Source organism: Pleurodeles waltl, chromosome 3_1 (genome assembly GCF_031143425.1).
Source record: "Pleurodeles waltl isolate 20211129_DDA chromosome 3_1, aPleWal1.hap1.20221129, whole genome shotgun sequence".
NCBI classification, from domain to species: Eukaryota; Metazoa; Chordata; class Amphibia; order Caudata; family Salamandridae; genus Pleurodeles; species Pleurodeles waltl.
Genome location: NC_090440.1, coordinates 1174449672 through 1174470873, shown reverse-complemented (window position 1 = coordinate 1174470873; position 21202 = coordinate 1174449672). Strand labels below are relative to the sequence as shown.

Genomic DNA, 21202 nt, shown 5'->3' with positions numbered 1-21202 from the left:
TGTCATACGGCCTGTACCTCCGCCTGAAATCTTTCTTTCTTTCCAGGCCCACTGCCCTCATGGTATCCACCTCGGTCTTCAGGCGGCCCATTTCTTCGTCTGCATGGGCACCGAATAGAGAGTTCCCGGCGAATGGGAGATTCAGGATGCGTTGTTGTGCTTCCTGTTTCAAACCAGTGAGTCTCAGCCAGGAAGATCTCCTTGTACAGATTCCATGTGCGTACCCATGAGCAGCTAAATCCGCCCCATCTGCTGCCGCGCTGATAACCTGGTTGGATACCAGGCATCCTTCTTGCAGTATCTCCTGGAAATCTTGTCTGTCCTCTCTGGGCAATTTTTCTGTGAATCTACTGAGCGAGTCCCACAGAGAACGATCATACCTGCCCAGGAGTGCAGACGCACTGGAGACTTTCATTGCCGAAGCCGCCGTCCCGCATATCTTTCTCCCCAGAGAGTCTAGATGCCTGCTCTCTTTATCCGGGGGTACCGTGGATGAAGATGCCACCGAGTGGGTTTTTCGGGCGGCAGCTATTATAACCGAGTCCGGTGGCGGATCCTTCCTGAGGAACAAAGGGTCCTGTTCGGGAGCCTTGTATTTTTTGAGAATCCTAGCCGGGGCAGATTTAAGCGAGGCTGGGGCCAGAAAAGTGTCCATGGTTGGCTGCAACAAACCAGGCACTAGAGGCAGCAGCTTTTTTGATGCTGATCTCTGTTGTAGAGTCTCAAAGATGACTGATGAGGAGGTAGATGGCTCTGGAACCTCTATGTTGAGTTTCTGCGCTCCTCTTAGCAGCACCTCATTAAACGTGGTAATGTCATCCACTGGTGAGACTCTAGCAGGTGGTGAATCTGTTAGGGTGGGTGAGTAACGCCCTACAGATGAACCTGATGAAGACCAAGAGGGTGATCTTCTTCTTGAACGAGACCTGGATCTTCGTTGAGAACGAGACCTGCTGCGAGACGCTGTAGCAGAGCGCCTAGGCCTCGCGGCCGGTTGGCGAGGAGCAGAACGAGCCCGTTCTGCCCTGGCTGTCGGTGATGGCATTCTTGGCAGGGAGGCAGTAGGCGAATACATTCGCGAATATTGCGAATCTGGGGAAGCCGCTGGTCTGTTAAGGCTCTCCAGCCATCTCGGAGATAGATTGATGGGCGAGACATGCCCAGATGATGCCGCTCTTGACCGAGAAGAGTCGCTCGGTATGGAGACCACTGGAGATGGCACGGCCTTGTCTGGCGTGGGGCGATGTTCTGCTCCCTGTGGGACAGGTAAAACCTGCGTCGACGTCGATGGCTGTGTCGACGTCGAAGGGCGCCCAGCCAGTTTCTCTTGCCTCGACGTTGAGTGCCTCGACGTCGAACGGCGATCCTTGGACCCCGACCTGCTCGCCGTCGTGTGCCTCGGCGTGGAGCGGTGGGAGGTCGACGGCGGATGTCTCTCATGCCGTCGTGGTGATTTCGACGTCGTGTGTCCTGACGTCGGGGGGCGCACAGCCTTTGGCGGCGACCGGGCACGCCGGCGATGGCTCGACGTCGATTGGCGGGCTGCCATCGACGGAGACCTGCCCCTGCGATGATGTTCCCTCGACACCGTTTCCTTCGACGTCGGGTGTGTCGCCGTCGACGGCGATCTATGCCGGTGAGACGGTGGTAGCGACGACGTCGACGGTGAACAAACAGGTACTTTCCTACCTGCTGACGTCGACCGAGCCATTCTCTCCTGAGAATGGCCTTCTGGTTGTCTGGGAAGTGAGGAGGACGATGTTCCTTGCCTCTCCTGAAGCCCATGTAGCCGGATCTTCTCTTTGTCTTTCAGAGTTCTCTTAGACATGTTCTTGCAGTACTTACAAGTGTCAGGGCAGTGACTCTGAGGCAGGCACACTATACACAGAGAGTGGGGATCTGACTGGCCCTTCTTCTTCCCACAAGCAGGGCATTTGACAAAAAGTGAAGGCATTTTTCTGTCAGGAAAAAACTGCCTAGCTCAGACAAAGATGTTATTTGTCGAATGAAAAGTGAAAAAACGCTTTTTTAAAGAATTTTTCTGAGGAAAACTCAGAAAAACTGAGAGCTCAATGCTCCAGGATCCTCTCAGAAGAAGCCGGAAAAAAGAACTGACCTAACTGTGAACCAACTGTCACCTTTCCTTCACCCCTGAGGCATGGTGGGATACTGGAAGTGCTCAGGGTCTTAAAGGCACGGTGCCAAAGTTTTTATGGTTCTCCTGTGTTAACCTGCATGCAGCCTATTGGCTAAGAATGCTCCATTGTTTTTCAATGCAGTTTTTTTCTCTTTTTCTCTAGAGTTTACTGCTGCTTACTTCCCTAAGCCCAGTTTTGGGGGCTTGGGTAGATATTTATTCTCTATTGTAATTTTATAATATAAAAAAAAAAAAAAACTTCATAGAAATAAAGCATTTTAGCCTGTTTTAACATTATAGCCTGCATTGCTGTTTTACACATGTATAATATGTGTGTATTTTATATATGCTCCGGGGTCCCCGCACAAGGGCGGGAATATTCAATGTTTATGACTATTGATGAGGATCCCCTGGAAGAGAACCACATTACCCCACCCATTATAGAATGTGAGAGAGGAAGGCTACAAGAAGGCCAACCTCACAGCAGATGTCATAAATACATCTAGAGACAGTAAAAAAGACCCAACATCAACAATTGTCAGAAATCTGCGTGCAGAACATTAGAGTTGGCAATGAGCAACACAACACCGGAGTTGATAGAACTTGAACAGAATGGCGGAAACTACTGAGGTGCCGCTGGAGAGAGCAGAAGTGTCATGTTTGAACATTCTGGAGGACTATAGTCTTCTAAGGGGAGGTTGTATTGGTGATTGGTAAGCAGCCCCTTCAGTTGGGCAGAAAGTGCTCAGAGTAGTGGTAGATACAGAATTTCCATAGCTAAGTTAGTTGCCATACCGAGAGCAAACGTATGGCAGAAGAAGTGGGGGTGTAGTGTCAGGCTTCCATTTCTGTTTGGGTGATGGTGTCCATGCATGCTGGGAGGTCCGCCAGTGAGGTGAAGAACATTGCTTTGCCCTTGAAGAAAATGCAGAACTTGGCTGGATCACTAAAGGAAAATGGGATATTTCGATCTCTCAGTGCTTGGTCAAGTGCCAGGAAGCCTTTCCTTGTTGAGACAGTCTCTTTGCAGCAATCCTGAGATTTCAGAAAATGTGTTGCACTTTCTGCATGTGAGAGAGATTTTTTTTCTATGTGACGGTACCACAATGGGCAAAGGATCATTGTACGAGGGCACGTGTTGTTATCATTTGAAGATCTTGGGGCCTTGCCGGTTGGGACCCTGTGGGCCCTTTCAATCTGAAAGTACTTCTTGAAGGTAGGACCCAAAATACATGGAATTCATGCCTCCGGGAACTAGCCGCAGGAATTGGTTTCACTTTCAACATTTCCAGGAAGGCAGAATATGAGTAAATTCCCTCTGCGGTTGTGGTCTCCAGGTTCTGAGATCTCTCTTCTCATTAGCTTCATTGATTGGTATGAGTAGTCCAAGAACTTCTAGGTTGAGGAGATAGAGTCATCTAGTGAGCTAATCCTGGATTCGGCTTTTATGAGTCTAGCAGAGTCCCTTCAGGTCATCACATATTGCTTGGATGTCATGGTGCATAGCATCAGTGTTCGTTTTGGTGTCTTGGGCTAGGTCATGTAGTGTACCAAGACGTTGTACGATAACTTCCATGTTGGACATGACGTCGCCTTTCGATTTGACTGAAGAGTCTGGCACAGGTGCCTCTGATTTGGGTTGTTTATGAGCATGTTTTTTGTCCTTCTGGTCCCAGTGTCCTTTAATTCCTTTGTGGTCGCCATGGTGAGGCGTGCAAATCTGTGGGCCACTAGAGGCGTGGGTCGAGATAGCAGATCAGAGTCCAGCGATATGTTGTTGTTGTTGCACTGCCTGGGCAAATACAGATGTTGAAGACAGAAGTTTAGTCACTGGAAGCTCAGGGGTGTAGAAGACCGGAAGCCTGGTTGGCAAGCCTTTGGGTGATGCATGGGCACTAGAGTTCCTGTGAGAGTGCACAGTGCCGTGAGGATGGAACTTGGTTTCAGATATCAGACCAGGCAGTTGTGCATTTCCCTTATTTCTTGGTTCCTTGTTTGTGCTGAGTTTGCACCTTAGGCTGGTTAGTTTCCAACAGCAAATTGCACTAAGAAGAATCACACTAAGAAGCAGAATGTTTTGAGAAGAACCATGATCAGCTTTTGGTGGGTAAAGGATATTGATTCCCCTTCTTTGTTCTGCCAGGGGCTTGGTGTTGGGAGGCAATTTGATCAATGTATGCCATTGTTATGGCGATAGGTATGGTAGCGTTGGTTGCGATCTTGAGGTAAGGAAACAGGATTAAGCCAATCCCTAATAAGATCGGTAGCAAGAAAGGTTCAGAGTCCCATTTGGGCAGGCAGTTTTCTTACAAAAGGATCTCGCTAGTCGCAAAGAGGAGCGTCATACTGCTATTGTGGTTTGGGGTAGGGAACTTGGTGGGAAGAGGCCCGCTAGATACTCTGTGGCACCAGGGGTGTTGCAGAAGTTGCGGAAGCCGCAAAGGCTGATTGCCGCGAGCCAGGTGGCGCCCATGGAGTGGGATGCATAACCCGGTAAAATACCAGGTTAAGGTCTTCTTAAGCACACAGGAGAGGAGCACCAGCCCAAAACAGAGCCCAGGTTGTGATTAGTGTATGGGAAGGAGTCAGGTCCCTTTGCGGCAAGTACAGTTGGCACTATATGCTAGATCATGTAAGTACCTCTGCCAGGTCGACAGTCAGGTCAGCAGTCATGTCAGCGGGCCCCAGTTGTTGTCCAGAGGAGGCGGTGTGATCAGCTGGTGGCCAATGACTGATGGTTTAAGCAAGAGGGAATCCGATCGCAAGGAATCGACAGGTAGCAAGCGATGATGAGGCGAGGTTTCCCCAAGTGTATGGGCGCCATTTTAGGATGCTGGGGAGTTAGTAGGCCGGCAGCAACATCTGTGTTCATGGATCGACCTGATGCTGTTTCAGTACTTGTCAACGCGCTACGAAGGCTCAGAGATATGAAGTCACTAGCAGGTTACATTGTCGAACAGGTTTGAATGACTGGATGTAAAGAGTGGTCTGGATGAAGTGTGGAGCACGATGCTCAGGCGGCCATTATTCTCAGGCACTAGTAACGCCCCTCTAGCTTGCTAGAATTCTAAACAAAAACACACACAATTATAAAATAGAAGGAAAGAATATAAAATGGGTGAATAAAAGGAGAAAACTGAAAATTAAGGACTGGCTCATCAGCCCTGGTATTGAGCTATAGTGATGTTTAGGCAGACTGGCATATGTAATCAGGCAGAATGTTGTCACTCACATGGTAAAAGAGCTAACAGCTGAAGTTAACTGATTCATTGCCCCTTGCTATGTACTGTCATGTGTAGGAGGCTGGCCTGGCTTATAGTGGGTACCTTGTGGTACTTACACCCTGTGCCAGGTCCAGTTATCCCTTATTAGTAGAACAGAGGGGTTTCTAGCAGCTTAGGCTGATAGAAGGTAGCTATGGCAAAGCAGCTTAGGCTGAACTAGGAGACATGCAAAGCTCCTACTATACCACTTACATCATACAGCACAATATCATAAGAAAACACAATTCTCAGAGTTACTAAAAATAAAGGTACTTTATTTTAGTGACAATATGCCAAAAGTATTTCAGAGAATACCCTCACTTAGGAGGTAAGTAATATACACAAGTTACATGTACACAAACTCAAAACAGGTAAGTAACACTAAGAAAAGTAGTGCAAACAATGTAGAATCACAATAGGATGCAATAGGTAAACATAGGTCTAGGGGAAACACAAACCATTTACTCGAAGAGTGGAATGCGAATCACAAATGGACCCCAAACCTATGGGAAGTTGTAGAGGGTCGCTGGGACTGTAAGAAAACAGTAAGAGTGTCCAAAATACCCCACCCAAGACCCTAGAAAGTAGGCGTAAAGTTACCCTACTACCCTAGAAAGACAGAATAATCGTGATGGGGGATTCTGCAAGAACCACAAGCACCAGCAAAACACTGAAGACGGATTCCTGGACCTGAGGACCTGAAAAGGAAGGGGACCAAGTCCAAGAGTCGCGATAGTGTCCGGGGGGCAGGAGCCCAGAAAACCCCGGATGAAGGTGCAAAAGGGCTGCCTCTGGGTGGAAGAAGCTGAAGATTTTGCAACAACGAAAAGGGCTAGGAACTTCTCCTTTGGACGGAAGATGTCCCACGGAGTGCTGGATGTTGCAGAAGTGTTTCCACGCAGAAATACCGCTAACAAGCCTTGCTAGCTGCAAGGGTCGTGGTAGAGGTTTTTGGGTGCTGCTGGGGACCAGGAAGAGCCAGGATGTCGCCCCTTGGAGGAGAAGACAGGGGGGGGCTCAGCAACTCAGAGACCCCCCGCAGAAGCAGGCAGCACCCGCAGAAGTACCGGAGCAGGCACTTAGAAGATCTGTGAACTCAGAGTCACAAAAGGAGGGTCCCACGACATCAGAGTCCAACTCAGCGGGTTGAGCACTGCAGGACGGAGTGCTGGGGACCCAGGCTAGGCTGTGCACAAAGGAATCCTTGGAGAAATGCAGAGAAGCTGGAGCAACTGCAAATCATGCAGTACACAGGTTTGCAGTCTGGCGTGGGAAGGCAAGGACTTACCTCCACCAAATTCGGACAGAAGGGCCACTGGACTGTGGGAGACACTTTTACCCAGCGCCTGTGTTCCAGGGACCACGCTCGTCAGGATGAGAGGGGACCCAGAGGACTGGTGATGCAGTCTTTTGGTGCCTGCGTTAGCAGGGGGAAGATTCCGTCGACCCAAAGGAGATTTCTTCTTGGCTTCCAGTGCAGGGTGAAGGCAGACAGCCCTCAGAGCATGCACCACCAGGAAACAGTTGTGAAAGCCGGCAGGATGCAGTGCTACAATGTTGCTGGTAGTCGTCTTGCTACTTTGTTGCGGTTTTGCAGGCGTCCTGGAGCAGTCAGCAGTCGATCCTTGGCAGAAGTCGAAGAGGGAAGTGCAGAGGAACTCTGGTGAGCTCTTGCATTCGTTATCTGACGATACCCCAGAGGAGAGATCCTAAATAGCCAGAAAAGGAGGTTTGGCTACCAAGAAAGGAGGTTTGGCTACCAAGAGAGGTAAGAACCTATCAGGAGGGGTCTCTGACGTCACCTGCTGACATTGGCCACTCAGAGCAGTCCAGTGTGCCCCCAACACCTCTGAATCCAAGATGGCAGAGGTCTGGGACTCACTGGAGGAGCTCTGGGCACCTCCCCTGGGAGGTACTGGTCAGGGGAGTGGTCACTTCCCTTTACTTCGTCCAGTTTCGCGCCAGAGCACGGCTGGGGGATCCCTGAACCGGTGTAGACTGGCTTATGCAGAGATGGGCACCATCTGTGCCCATCAAAGCATTTCCAGAGGCTGGGGGAGGCTACTCCTCCCCAGCCCTTCACACCTATTTCCAAAGGGAGAGGGTGTGACACCCTCTCTCAGAGGAAATCCTTTGTTCTGCCTTCCTGGGCGGGGGCTGCACAGACCCCAGGAGGGCAGAATCCTGTCTATGGGGTTGGCAGCAGCAGCAGCTGCAGTGGAAACCCCGGAAAGGCAGTACCCGGGTTCTGTGCTAGAGATCCGGGGGATCATGGAATTGTCCCCCCAATACCAGAATGGTACTGGGGTGACAATTCCATGATCTTAGACATGTTACATAGCCATGTTCGGAGTTACCATTGTGACGCTACACATAGGTAGTGACCTATGTGTAGTGCACGTGTGTAATGGTGTTCCCGCACTCACAAAGTTCGGGGAATTTGCCCTGAACGATGTGGGGGCACCTTGGCTAGTGCCAGGGTGCCCACACACTAAGTAACTTGCCACCTAACCTTCACCAAGTGAGGGTTAGACATATAGGTGACTTATAAGTTACTTATGTGCAGCGAAAAATGGCTGTGAAATAACGTGGATGTTATTTCACTCAGGCTGCAGTGGCAGTCCTATGTAATATTTGTCTGAGCTCCCTATGGGTGGCAAAAGAAATGCTGCAGGCCATGGGGATCTCCTGGAACCCCAATACCCTGGGTACCTAGGTACCATATACAAGGGAATTATAAGGGTGTTCCAGTGTGCCAATGAGAATTGGTAAAATTAGTCACTAGCATGCAATTACAATTTTGGAAAGAAGAGAGAGCATAAACACTGAGGTTCTGGTTAGCAGAGCCTCAGTGATACAGTTAGGCACCACACAGGGAACACATACAGGCCACAAACTTGAGCACTGGGGTCCTGGCTAGCAGGATCCCAGTGACACATATCAAACACACTGACAACATAGGGTTTTCACTATGAGCACTGGGCCCTGGCTAGCAGGATCCCAGTGAGACAGTAAAAACACGATGACATACACTCACAAACAGGCCAAATGTGGGGGTAACAAGGCTAGAAAGAGGCTACCTTCCTACATCATGGGCAGAAAAAGTAATGTGGAAGACAAGCAAATGGTTGAAGAGGGCCCAACCAAAGACCCTCCGTGGATGCCCATATATTCTGTCACATTTTATTTTATTATAAGATCCTACTAGACAGCTAAAGATGTCAGAGCAGTACTATAACGTAAACACACACACACAGCTACATACTATGCATATAAACTCAAATATGCACAAAATTACAGTAGGCAAACCTTTATAAAACCTCTCCTAAAAGAGCCTAACAAGGAGTATTACAGTGCAAATCTTTTAATCATAGGGTTTGTCTGGGAAGGAAACTAACATCAACATTCTTGCTTATTACAATGATCTGTGAAATACTGTGTAAGAAAATAGCTATCTACAGTCTTCAACACAATATAATAACAATCCACCCTTAAAGGATTATTGCTTTTAACATATGCTTTTTTGACAATAAGTCAGGCTCCTGGCTTTGTCCTAGGTTTTCATAACAAACAAGTCAGGCCTATGGAATCTGACTTAATTTTTCCGAATCACCCAAGCATGCTTGTTGCCTTTATTGTTGGTTTGTTGCCATAATCAATTCATCCTACTGTATTGTACATAAGCTCCCCGACAAGGAAACCATGAGGCATACAAATACAAATGTGTGCATGGTTACATTTGGCAAAACAATAAGCAACCCTTTCTAAGAAGAGTTTACAAAGATATTCATGGTGCAGGTCGTCTAACCCCAGAGTTTTGTTAGAGATGGTAATCAACACCAAAAGCCCTTCCTAATATGGTAATCAGTGAGTTTCCATAAAATTAATACCTGTTTGCGAGCTTCATCACAAGGTAAAATCAATCTACTTCAAAAGGCCTAGTAATATGGTTTTCACAAGAAATAAGTCAGACCTACTACCTGACTTTTCATCATTATCCTGGCGTGGCGTGTGGACTGGAGACATACATGATCCGACTAACATCCTTCAATTTCCTCTACTTCTAGCTGATGGTAACACAACCTGTGCCTTATTAAAGACTGCATGTAGTGAAGCTTTTTGGGTTCACGCAGTCTAGTCAAGGATGGTGAGGACATCAAGGGGGTCATTCCGACCCTGGCGGTTGACTACCGCCAGGGCCGGGGACCGCGGATGCACCGCCAACAGGCTGGCGGTGCATCCATGGGCATTCTGACCGCGGCGGTACAGCCGCGGTCAGAAACGGAAAACCGGCGGTGTCCCGCCGGTTTCCCGCCGGTTTCCCGCTGCCCTAGGGAATCCTCCACGGCGGCGCTGCTTGCAGCGCCGCCATGGGGATTCCGACCCCCTTACCGCCATCCTGTTCCTGGCGGTTTTCCTCGCCAGGAACAGGATGGCGGTAACGGGTGTCGGGGGGCCCCTGGGGGCCCCTGAAGAGCCCATGCCAATGGCATGGGCACTGCAGGGGCCCCCTAACAGGGCCCCACTAAGATTTTCAGTGTCTGCCAAGCAGACACTGAAAGTCGCGACGGGTGCCACTGCACCCGTCGCACGCCTTCAACTCCGCCGGCTCCATTCGGAGCCGGCTTCCTCGTTGAAGGCGCTTTCCCGCTGGGCTGGTGGGCGGCCTTCTGGCGGTCGCCCGCCAGCCCAGCGGGAAAGCCAGAATGGCTGCCGCGGTCATTTGACCGCGGTGCGGTCATTCGGCGGCTCCCGCCAACCCTGGGGTTACCGCGGCCGGCGGGAGTCAGAATGACCCCCTAAGTGTTGTGTCAAATCAGGGAGTATCGAAGGGACTTAGAAATTAAACCATGACAAGAATAGCACAGGTTTTTTAACAGAATACGCATTCCTACCCTCTCACCAAGAATCATTGTTAACCTGGAGATGTGAAAGAAAACCCTCAATGATACTGAAGAAAAGATGACTCAAGCTGCATCCAGCACGTAATTCCAAGAGAAACAGAATGTGAGATAGAACTAGAGGCTGATACCCCAGATTACAACATTAAGGAATGGCTAAAAAGAGGTGGAAATAGGCAGTAGATTAAAGCCCCAGTCTTGCAGTGGGATTGGACAGCAAGTTCACAAACTCTTTCATCACGTAAGGTAAAAGTTAAAAGGCATAGTCTCACACTAGCAAAGGCAAAAGGGAAAGCAAACAAAGTCTTGCACTGTGAAGGGCAACAGTGAAACAAGCAAAGCCTCGCACTAGGAAGGTCAAAACTAATTGTGTTGATTTGCTAATTATCGAGAACAGAAGAAATTCCAAGACAGGTCTGGAGGAAGAAATTGGTTTAGTACCTGAAAGGTCAATTTATCAAGTCAAGAAAAAAATTATTTAAGTCAATAAATGACAACAGGGCGTCAGGCAATGTACACAGGCGGAGAAAAGAGATATCAAAGACTCCAGACAGGTAGGGAGAAAGTCAGAGTCAGGCAAGGAATCAGGGAACCAGGGTTAAGAATTATATGGAAGAAAAATGGACCAGAAGTTACAGAGTAGTGATGGTACCAAAGAAAATCTATAGGGCTAACAGAGTTCAACATGCCGAGCTGTTGAAAAACACTTGTTGAAGGTTCTCTTGTCTATTTATAATGACTAGTCTAAAATGGTCCCCGAGAATATTGGAAGTGCCTTTGCTTTCCCATGTCTAGATGACCACTGCCCTAGTACGCATTAAAAATAGCGCGAAGCACACAAACCTATATTCTGTCCTTCTTTGTGGGTTGCTGTGTGCGACATGCATCTACGTTTTCTGGCAAAATGTTTTACAATAAACCCTTCTGGCCTATACCCTTCACCACTTGCTCATTTAACAAACTCAGGTCTATTGTACTGAGCATAAGCTTTTCTACAGAGAAGCAATCAGGCATCCTGTCATAAAATGACAATAGGGTACAAAATTACAGTTTGAAAAACTATATACAATCCTTCCTAAAACGGCCTAACAAAGCTTATCGTAGTGCAAGTGCTCTCACAGGGTTTGTCAGAGGGGTACCCCACATCAAAGTCCTTGCCTACAACACTGCTCTGTGACATTCCTTGCTCGAAATACCTTTTGACATTTTTTTTAGCCTTGTGCAATTACAGTCCACAAGCATGTTGCTGTAAGATACGTTTTTCACACTGAACAAGTCGAGCCTACAGTCTATGTTGCAGCTTTGCGTGATAACCATAAGCTTTTCCACAAAGTAAAATAAGCACTATTAAACAGAAGCATACACCTTCTGTCCAGGCAAGGTCTTGAAGACCAGAACATAAATGTATGGGCGGAGCCTAAGCCCATCTGTCTCTAGTGCTAATTCAAGTTCTTTTTCTTGCAGTCACACTGGTTCAGAGGACTGCTGTTAATACAAACCTAACCACAGCAAGAAGCACCTATCTGGAACTGCTGTTTCCATGTATGACCATAGAAATTTAACTGCCGTCACACGTGTGTGAAGAATTTGATTCATAATGATTGACAATGCACTAAGAAAGGGATGTTTTGGAAGACACAAGATCCTGTGCGTCCAACTATGCTCCGTCATGAGTACTTAACTCACTCATTCACATTATTGTCAGTTAGTGTGCCCTAGGGGTGGGAGGAACTTACTCTGTTCTTTCGTGAAGACTGATCCAGTGCTATCTGCTGAGGGGCCTCAGGTACAGCACCCAGCACGGACAAATCAGCAGCATTTAGGCTCTGAGAATTGGGTAAGAGAACAGTTACCTGAAACCAAAACAGACTTGTAAGCTGGCTTTTTCTCTTTCGTGATTTAGAAACAAAAATGTGACCTACAATTTCTAACACATAAGAATTATTATTTATAAAATATAAAGTAAGCACAAAAGGAAACATGTCTGAATACAAAATGACATACAGAAAAGGGCATATTTGAGAGCTGAAAAGGTTATTTAGGTGTAATTCGAATTCAATAGCATCTGCTCCTACTTAGTAAGCATTAAATGATATCGACCTATGTGTGAGAACATTGAACATGTTCCCACAGCTAAAAAAATAATTTTTCAAATTGAAACATTCCAAGAGGAGGCCCCATTTTACTTGACAAAGCAGGACAAATTAAAATTAAACATTATATGGGGTATTACCATCCACTTTCCATTTTAATTTTGCTTCCAAAAAGAAAAAAAAATACATTAGCAGCCCCAACTGAGTTGTAATGCTCCTTTACAGAAAGAAAAGCCTTGATTTACCACTTCCTACTTTCAGTCAAATGTGTTTTGTTGTGTTTCATTTACTCTAGTTGTATGGTTGTATAGTTGTATGGTTTATATAAAAATACAGAAAACATTAACTCTTGCAGTTAGGTTTTTATGAAACTATTTTCAAGAATAAAAACAGAAACTATGAAAACTTGATCATATATCCCCTCACATATATTCCTCACTCCTCAAAGGGCCATGTCTTGAGCTGTCTTCTGAAGTCCGGGGTGGTGTTCAAGGGGCGAAGGTTGTGGGGGTGGTTGTTGCGAGGTGGGAGAAGGAGCGTCCTCTGCTGGATTCTCAGGACTTGCTCCAGGGTGAGAGTTGTTGAAAGAAGCTCCCTGGTTGGATGGTGGAAGAAGAGTCTGCGGTTTATAAGCTTGGGTCTGATGTTGTGGGTGGTTTTGTATGCGATGGTGAGAACCTTAAATTTGCACCTCTTGTGCACCGGCAGCCAGTGCAGACCTCTGAGGTGGAAGGTGATGTGGGTCCTTCTGGGGAGGTCTAGGATGAGTCTCGCTGTTGCATATTGGACAGTCTGGAGGTGGTCGGGAAGTCCAACATAGAGGGCATTTCCGTAGTCTAGTCTGCGGGTGATGATGGCTTGGATGACCGTCTTTCGACCGTCTTTCTGGTTTCGATGGAGACCCATTTGAAAATCTTCTATAGCATGCAGAGGTTGGTGGAAGCTGGAGGAGGCCACTGCGTTTATCTGCTGTTTGAAGGTGAGTTTGCTGTTGATGATGTTGTCAAGAATGCAGGAGTGGTCCATCGAGTCGGCGGTTGTCTGAGCGTGGTGGACATCCAGGAGTCGTCCCAAAGGGAGGGGTTGCTTTTCAAGACGATCACCTCTGTCTTGTCCATGTTCAGTATCCAGCAGTTCGATGTCACCCATTTTGCGATGTGTGTCATGACGTTGCTGAAGTTGTCTCTGGGGATGGCGTGGTCTTTATGAAGGGAGAGTATTTATTGAGCGTCGTCGGCGTAGGAGATGATGTTGAGTCCATGGGAACGAACAATCTCGGCCAACGGCGACTCATAGACATTGAAGGGGGTGGGGCCGAGAGAGGATCCCTCAGACACAACGCATATGCTGCTCTTAGGTTCTGAAGTGAAGGGTGGGAGGTGTACCCTCTGAGCGTGCCTGTGTTGAAGGCGTAGATCCATTTGAGGGTGTTGCTTTGGATCCCAAGGAGGTGGAGACTGGAGATTAGAGTGAGGTGGGAGATGAGGTGGGAGATGGTGTTGAACTCGGTGGAGAGGTCTAGGAGGATCAGGGCCACTTTCTCTCCACGGTCAAGAACGGACCTGATGTTGTTCGTTGCGGCTATAAGTGTGGTCTCGGTGCTGTGGTTGGAGCACAAACCACATTGGGAGGAGTTCAGTAGGTTGTGTCTTTCCAAGTGTTGGGAGAGGTGCTTTTTTATGGCTGTTTCCAGGAGCTTGGCTGGGAAGGGGGGTAGAGAGATGGGACGGTAATTTTTGAGTTTGCTGGGGTTGGTGGAAAGTTTCTTCAAGAGTAGTTTGACTTCTGCATGTTTCCATGCTTCAGGGATGGTGGCAGTCCTGACGGAGGTGTTGAAGATAGAAGAACGGATGCTGCTGATTCCCTTTTGGCCCAGGTTGAAGATGCAATGTGGGCAAGGGTCACTGGGTGAGCTGAAGTGGGTGGGTGGCATGAAGGAGGCTGTTTCCTGTATGGATAGTAGCTTCCAGTCCATGATGAGGTGCCTGGGGGAGTCCTTAGACGGTGACAGTAAGTGCTCGAGGCTGGTGGGTAGGGGGGAAGTTCCTGTAGATGGCTGTGATTTTGTCATGGAAGTAGTCGGCTAGTGAGTTGCAGAGGGTCTGGGTGGGTTGGATTGTGTTTTCGGTTGCTGCTGGACAGCAGAACTCTTTGGTGATCTTGAGAGTTCCTTAGGGCGGTTGGTGCTCTCTTCAATGCGGCTGCGCAGGGCAACCTTTTTCGCTCCTCTGTGGCGGAGATGATATTTGTTCAGCGCATCTTTGAAGGTGGTGAGGTCTGCGAGGTCCCTGGTGTGACGTCACCATCTTTCTAGTCTTTTGTGTTCTCTTTTGTCTGTGTATAGCTCGAGGGTGAACCACCTTGTGGACTTGCTGGTGTTTCCTGGAGGTGAAGCTCTTTGCGGGGGCAACTTTGTTAGCACAGTTGATGATCCATTCGAAAAGGTTGCTGGCAACTTGATCGAGGTTGAGGAGAGGATGGGTTTGCTGGATTGGAGGGTGGTGGTCCATTGGGTCTCTGGCACTTTCCCCCATCTGCGGAGAGGGGGGGGAGGGGGCATGGCAGGCGCGTATGGTCTGCTGGTTATAGTTAAGTGTACCAGGTGGTGGTCGGTCCATGTGAGCTCCATTGTGTGGGTGAACTTGATTTGTTCGCTACCTGTGGAGATGGGATGTATGTATGCACAACGAAAACTAGTAAACTGAGTAATTGAAACATATTATTTACAGAACACAGAAACATTAGATGAGTGGTGTGTAGAACTTTATAACCATCAGTTATTTATTTATTTTTATGCATGTGATGGCAACTGTGTGGTGTACAGGGTAAAACCTTGACAGCTGCTTCCGACTACAATTTATCCAAGGTGATGTTAGGGGAATTAAAGATTCTGAAGGTGGGGACAGAAAAACTCTAAATGAATGAAAAGGCATTATATTTCTTGTAGAGAGAAGTATTGCTAAAACAGTTATGCATAAAAGTGGTGTGGTCTTTAATATTCTCACAGACTTGGATTCCTTTGCTGAGAGTATGAGAAGGAGATTTACCTGGTTGTAATAGAGGACTCTGGTTTGGTGGTCTACTTGAAAGCATCCACTGAGGTAATCATATCTTTTTAACAGATTTCTGAGCAGTTCTATCTGAGCTGAACTGAATACAAGGAGCGATTGAGGCCAATTGAAAAATATAAGGGCTGCTTGAATGGGTACCAGCGGTTTCAGCTAATGATTAGCCTTGCCAAACAATTTTGGATAGTCTATAACATTTTAATTCCTCTTTTGGGAAGCCAGAGTACAATGTGTTCTCATAGCACCAGCGAGATAGAATGCTTGTCCTTATCAATGATGCTGTAAATCTTCCTGTTTATGGATATCAAAGATGATCCAATCAATGATATTTGTAAATTAGAAGCATGCAAAGTCTCAGCAAAAGTGCATCATTCACAAACACTGAAACGAATTTTTGTGCTGGTGAATGTAAGGAGTCACATGTCTTACCACAACATGCCCTTGTCATCATAATAAATGCTGTAGCAAGATGTTTGCATATTATCATTATTATATTATTCATTCAAAACAACCACATTATCCCTACTAGAAAGGTACCCGATCAGGGGGTGCAATGGGCAAATATTAATTGCACAGTATGATAGTTCACGCTCACATGGATCAAAACTGTAAACTGTTAACAGAAAGCCAAAGTGAAGAAAACAATGACACCCCTGTAAAAAGATTCCGTACTGGGTGTATCGTGCATAGATACAAATATGTGCCAATAAAGAAACAATTTAGATGCTATTAGTTTTTGTCAACTGTTCTTATTAGGGGTTTTCACATTGTCTACCCTCGTATGATGCTGAAACAACTATAAATGTTACATGCAAAAGCCTTAAACATCAAAAACAGGAAAGTCTGACAAATCCATCTAGGAAACCCATTTACCGCTGAGTTAAACTTTTTGCAGCCAGTAGTAAGTGAATTGTTTCAGGGAGGTGTAAATGAAAGACAACAGACAGATAAGTTAATCTTACACATCAGTGCACAGAGTGTCTTGGTAGCAATCAGAAAATCAACAATCTATAAAAATCATATGAATGCAACATTATTCACCATCCATACCTTGAAGATAACCCGCTGGCTATTAAATGGTTCAAATCATGACTTCGGCCTAGCACCAGGGATACTCAACAGCTTCAGACTAAAGACACAGTGGCTCAATCCAGCAACCACTGAGCACAGTCCAATGCTGCAGCGGGAGCATCTACATAAGGGCCCTCCTCTCTATAAAGACCCGTGCCATTGCAGCACTTGGACCAGTAGCCCCTTCAGTGGCAGACCACAAAAAAAATATACTGATTGCATCTGCCTTCCTTCTTGTGGACCTGAATGGAACCGTCGGCAAGAGAATTTTCATAATCTTTATTAATCTTCCACATTAACTTTTTTGGATTACAGCATTAGTGTGCTTTGCATATTCTGCATTCTGGTGGCCATCTTTACCCCCTCATTTAGCTCCGTAAGCATAACATATTTACAATTTCCATATCATTAACTTTGGCAAGCAAAAACAAAACAAAACCAATTGAACTAAACTAAACCTATAAGTAAACCTTCATCAGAAGCCACGCAACTCCCAAACAAAGACAGAGCTTTTTCAGTTGATAACGAGTTGTTAGAAAATCAAGAAAACAAAAACGTGCACCTACCTGCTGGGTCGTGGCATGCTGCTGCACATATGCAACTTGCGACTGGTCTGTAAAAAGTGTCTGGAAAAAGAATAGAAGGTTATGTGAAATGGAGCTCGAGTTGATTTCGGGCAATGCTAAAAGAAAACCTACTTCAATGTACCAGTTAGTCTGCTTTAATCACAAGCATTAATTTCTACAGAAAACAATGTCTCTTTAAGACGAAAAAACAAACTAAAATCAGGTCGATGTACTGCTGTATCACAAACTGCCTGCCTAAAGAACACATTTCAGAATTAGGGCCATATGTACTAAAGCTTTGATACATCTGGCCCTAGTTTACTACTTCTATTTCAACTCAGGTAAGCTAAAGAGCTGCACATTCCAAAATCAGTGAATTGTTAATATACAATGGCATAGTATTGTCTCATGGCATGGAAAAATTGCATTTTAAAAAACTGAAAAGAAAACCCTGGTTCTTGGGATGACACTAACCAAGGTAAAGTTGACTTTAAATAACAAATGAAGTAATATGCCCCAGCTCGTTCTTTGTGAGCATTGGACATCATTCACCTTTAGGGAAAAGAGATACCCATCCGACTGTTGGATCAAGAGGCCACAGCACAGACATCTTCCCTACTTCAGTGCGTTTTTCCTACCCTTTGGATGCACACAACCTCGGACTCAAGCAACTGGTGAACACACCCCCACCCACTACGCCGGCCATACGCTTGACCCCGTCTTCTCCTCCAGCAAGCACATCTCCTTCAGCCACTCCACCGGACTTCATTGGACTGATCACAGCTGCGTCCACTTCAACTTCAGGAGAACCACGACCCACCACCATCCGCAACAGGCTCCCCGCAGGAGCTGGAGCAAGATCACTGCCGACCAGCTCACCACCTCCCTCAGCCAAAACCCTCCCCGCCACCGCAACGGACCCCAACGAAGCAGCCCGCAACTTCACAAAGTGGCTCACCAACTGCGCCGACGATCTCGTACCTCTGAAGAACCCACCCAGCAGACCCGGCAGCAAGAAAGCCTCGTGGTTCACCAACGAACTCAAAACATCCAAGAAAAACTGCCGCACCCTTGAGAAAGCCTGGCGCCACGACCACACTACAGAAAACATGACAGCCCTCAAGAACGCCACCCACATACACCACCAGCTCATCTGCACCACCAAAAGAACAACATTCAAAGAACGACTGGACAACAACACCCACAACAGCAAGGAACTCTTCAGCATCGTCAAAGAGCTCTCCAACCCCAGCGCCGGAAACAACGACATCACACCCTCGCAAGACCTCTGTGATTCACTCGCCTCATTCTTCCACCTCAAGATCGCTGACATACACAACAGCTTCGGCGCACAGACCGCGCATCCAACCACCGAACCAACGCCCCCCACCACCACCCTCTGCAACTGGACCCCGGTCAGCACCCGAAGACACCACCCGCACGATGAACACCATCCACTCCGGATCCCCTGCCTACCCCTTCCCCCACCACGTCTTCAACAAGGCCGACTCCATCATCGCACCCCAACTCCGAGACATCATCAACATCTCCTTCACAACCGCCACCTTCCCGGAGAGCTGGAAGCACGCCGAGCTCAACGCCCTCCTGAAGAAACCGACAGCGGACCCCACCGACCTCAAGAACTTCCGCCCCATATCGCTCCTCCCTTTTCCTGCCAAAGTCCTCGAGAAGACCGTCAACAAACAGCTCGCCGCCTTCCTCGAGACCAACGGATCACTCGACCCCTCACAGTCCGGTTTCCGAGCCAACCACAGCACCGAGACCGCCCTCATCGCAGCCACTGACGACATCAGATCCCTGCTCGACAACGGGGAAACAGCTGCCCTCATCCTCCTGGACCTCTCTGCAGCGTTCGACACAGTCTGCCATCGCACTCTGATACAGCGCCTCAGCAACACCGGAATCCAAGAAAAGGCATTGGAATGGATCATCTCGTTCCTCGACGGAATAACCCAGAGAGTCCGCCTCCCCCCGTTCCGGTCCGCAGCCACCGAAGTCATCTGCGGCGTACCTCAAGGATCCTCGCTCAGCCCCACCCTCTTCAACGTCTACATGAGCCCCCTCGCGGCCATCGCACGCCAACACAACCTCAACATCATTTCCTACGCCGACGACACCCAGCTGATCCTCTCCCTCACCAACGACCCCGCCACCGCCAGAGCCAGCCTACACGAAGGAATGAAAGACGTTGCCGAGTGGATGAAAAACAGCCGTCTGAAACTGAACTCAGACAAGACGGAAGTCCTCATCCTGGGTTCATCTCCCTCCGCCTGGGACGACTCCTGGTGGCCCCCTGCCCTGGGCACCACCCCCAAGCCAACGGACGACGCACGAAACCTGGGCTTCATGCTGGACTCCTCCCTCTCGATGACCAAACAAGTCAACGCCGTCTCGTCATCCTGTTTCAACACCCTGCGCATGCTCCGAAAGATCTTTCGTTGGATCCCCACCGAAACCAGGAAAACGGTCACCCAGGCGCTCGTCACCAGCCGACTGGACTACGGGAACGCCCTCTACGCAGGAACCACAGCCAAGCTTCAGAAAGGACTCCAGCGCATACAGAACGCCTCTGCACGACTCGTCTTGGACATCCCCCGCCACGCCCACATCTCCGCCCACCTGAGAGACCTGCACTGGCTCCCCGTCAACAAGAGAATCACGTTCAGACTCCTCACCCACGCACACAAGGCTCTCCACGACCTGGGCCCCAAGTACCTCAACAACCGCCTCACCTTCTACACGCCCACCCGCCAGCTGCGATCGACCAGCCTCGCCCTCGCCGCCGTACCACGCATTCGCAGAACCACCGCCGGAGGAAGATCCTTCTCCTACCTGGCGGCCAAGACATGGAACTCCCTCCCCATCCACCTACGGCAGACCTAGGACCATCTCTCCTTCAGGAAGCAACTCAAGACCTGGCTTTTCGAGAAGTAATGGACCCCCACCACCCCCTACCCAGCGCCTTGAGACCCTTGCGGGTGAGTAACACGCTATAAAAATTGTTGATTGATTGATTGACTACCAGCTCTTTATGACGGCAATTTAAAATGTTACTTAAGATAAAACATTTTCACACCCCAAGCTGCTTTCAAGGCCGGTCTTCCTTGGATCCCAAATTGCTTTTAAACTTTTATTCATTGATTTATGCATAGAATGTATATGTGGTAAAATCACAAGGCGTTTTCAATAGGTTTCAAAGCGGAAGAGACAAATATGTTGCTAGAGGCTATTGGCGAATGAGTCAGTCCATGTATTCTTCATCATATTCGACAATTAATGCCTGAAAATAATCCAGAAATCTAGTTTTCTATGCAGGAGGGCAAAACACATTCTTTCTGATGCGATGTTGCTGTTAGCCTTGAGCTAATTTACATTTTAAGAAATACCTTCCTTTCTCACATGGTTTTCACACAGCAAGGCATGGTATAAACACTCTTGATGCAGTCTGTGACCAGTCTGAATCTGCACCTTCCAGGAAGCAGCTACTTGCAGCTTCATACAGATAAAATTCTGCCTACTCGCATAAGGAGAGCTAGGGAATAGTGTTGATAGCAAAATGTTTTAACTATCCTATAACACATGAGATCCTCACCAAAAGCGCAGCTACTAGAGTGACACCAAGGTAATATTCCATTATCTTTAACAAAACGTCCCTTGTACCTCAGTCAGTGATTCATTCAGAAAAAGACAGCTTTGTTTTAGCCAGCGGGGATTGTATATTGGAAAGGAAAAACAGAACACTACTCCAGCCTACCACAGATTATGTTCTGAAACTTTCAATTGAGGCTCCCCTTGTGAAGTTACCCAAGGACACAACTGCACATTGACTTCCTAGCACACATGGGAATCTTCAGCATATCCTTCACAGGAAGGAAAACAGATGCAATGCGGCGCAAATGAATTAGTGCCCCATTCTAAGGGTACAAAAGGGGTTTTCATTCTGATTATTTGCAGAGGCAAAACCAACCCAAGTCCTATCTGGGGTTTCCCTGGATACATTTTCTAAAATATGCAACCTGTTCTAGACTCCGGCTTTTCAGCAACAGGGCTGTGCGCAATTGACAAACCAGGTGCTTATTCCA

At 47.7% G+C, this 21202-nt stretch overlaps 1 protein-coding gene across 3 annotated transcripts in view; it reads right to left on the bottom strand.

Moving 5' to 3' along the window:
* PRDM10 (PR/SET domain 10) overlaps positions 1-21202 on the bottom strand; it is a 905887-nt gene that overhangs the window by 654726 nt on the left and 229959 nt on the right. For 2 of the 3 annotated variants that reach the window (XM_069224480.1, XM_069224481.1), the window contains exons 4-5: positions 17100-17159; positions 12038-12154 (exon numbers count right to left, since the gene is read on the bottom strand). In XM_069224480.1, the coding sequence (XP_069080581.1) occupies positions 12038-12154; positions 17100-17159 (177 nt within the window). The remainder of the gene's footprint in view (positions 1-12037; positions 12155-17099; positions 17160-21202) is intronic. The other variant, XM_069224482.1, reaches the window with a different exon arrangement.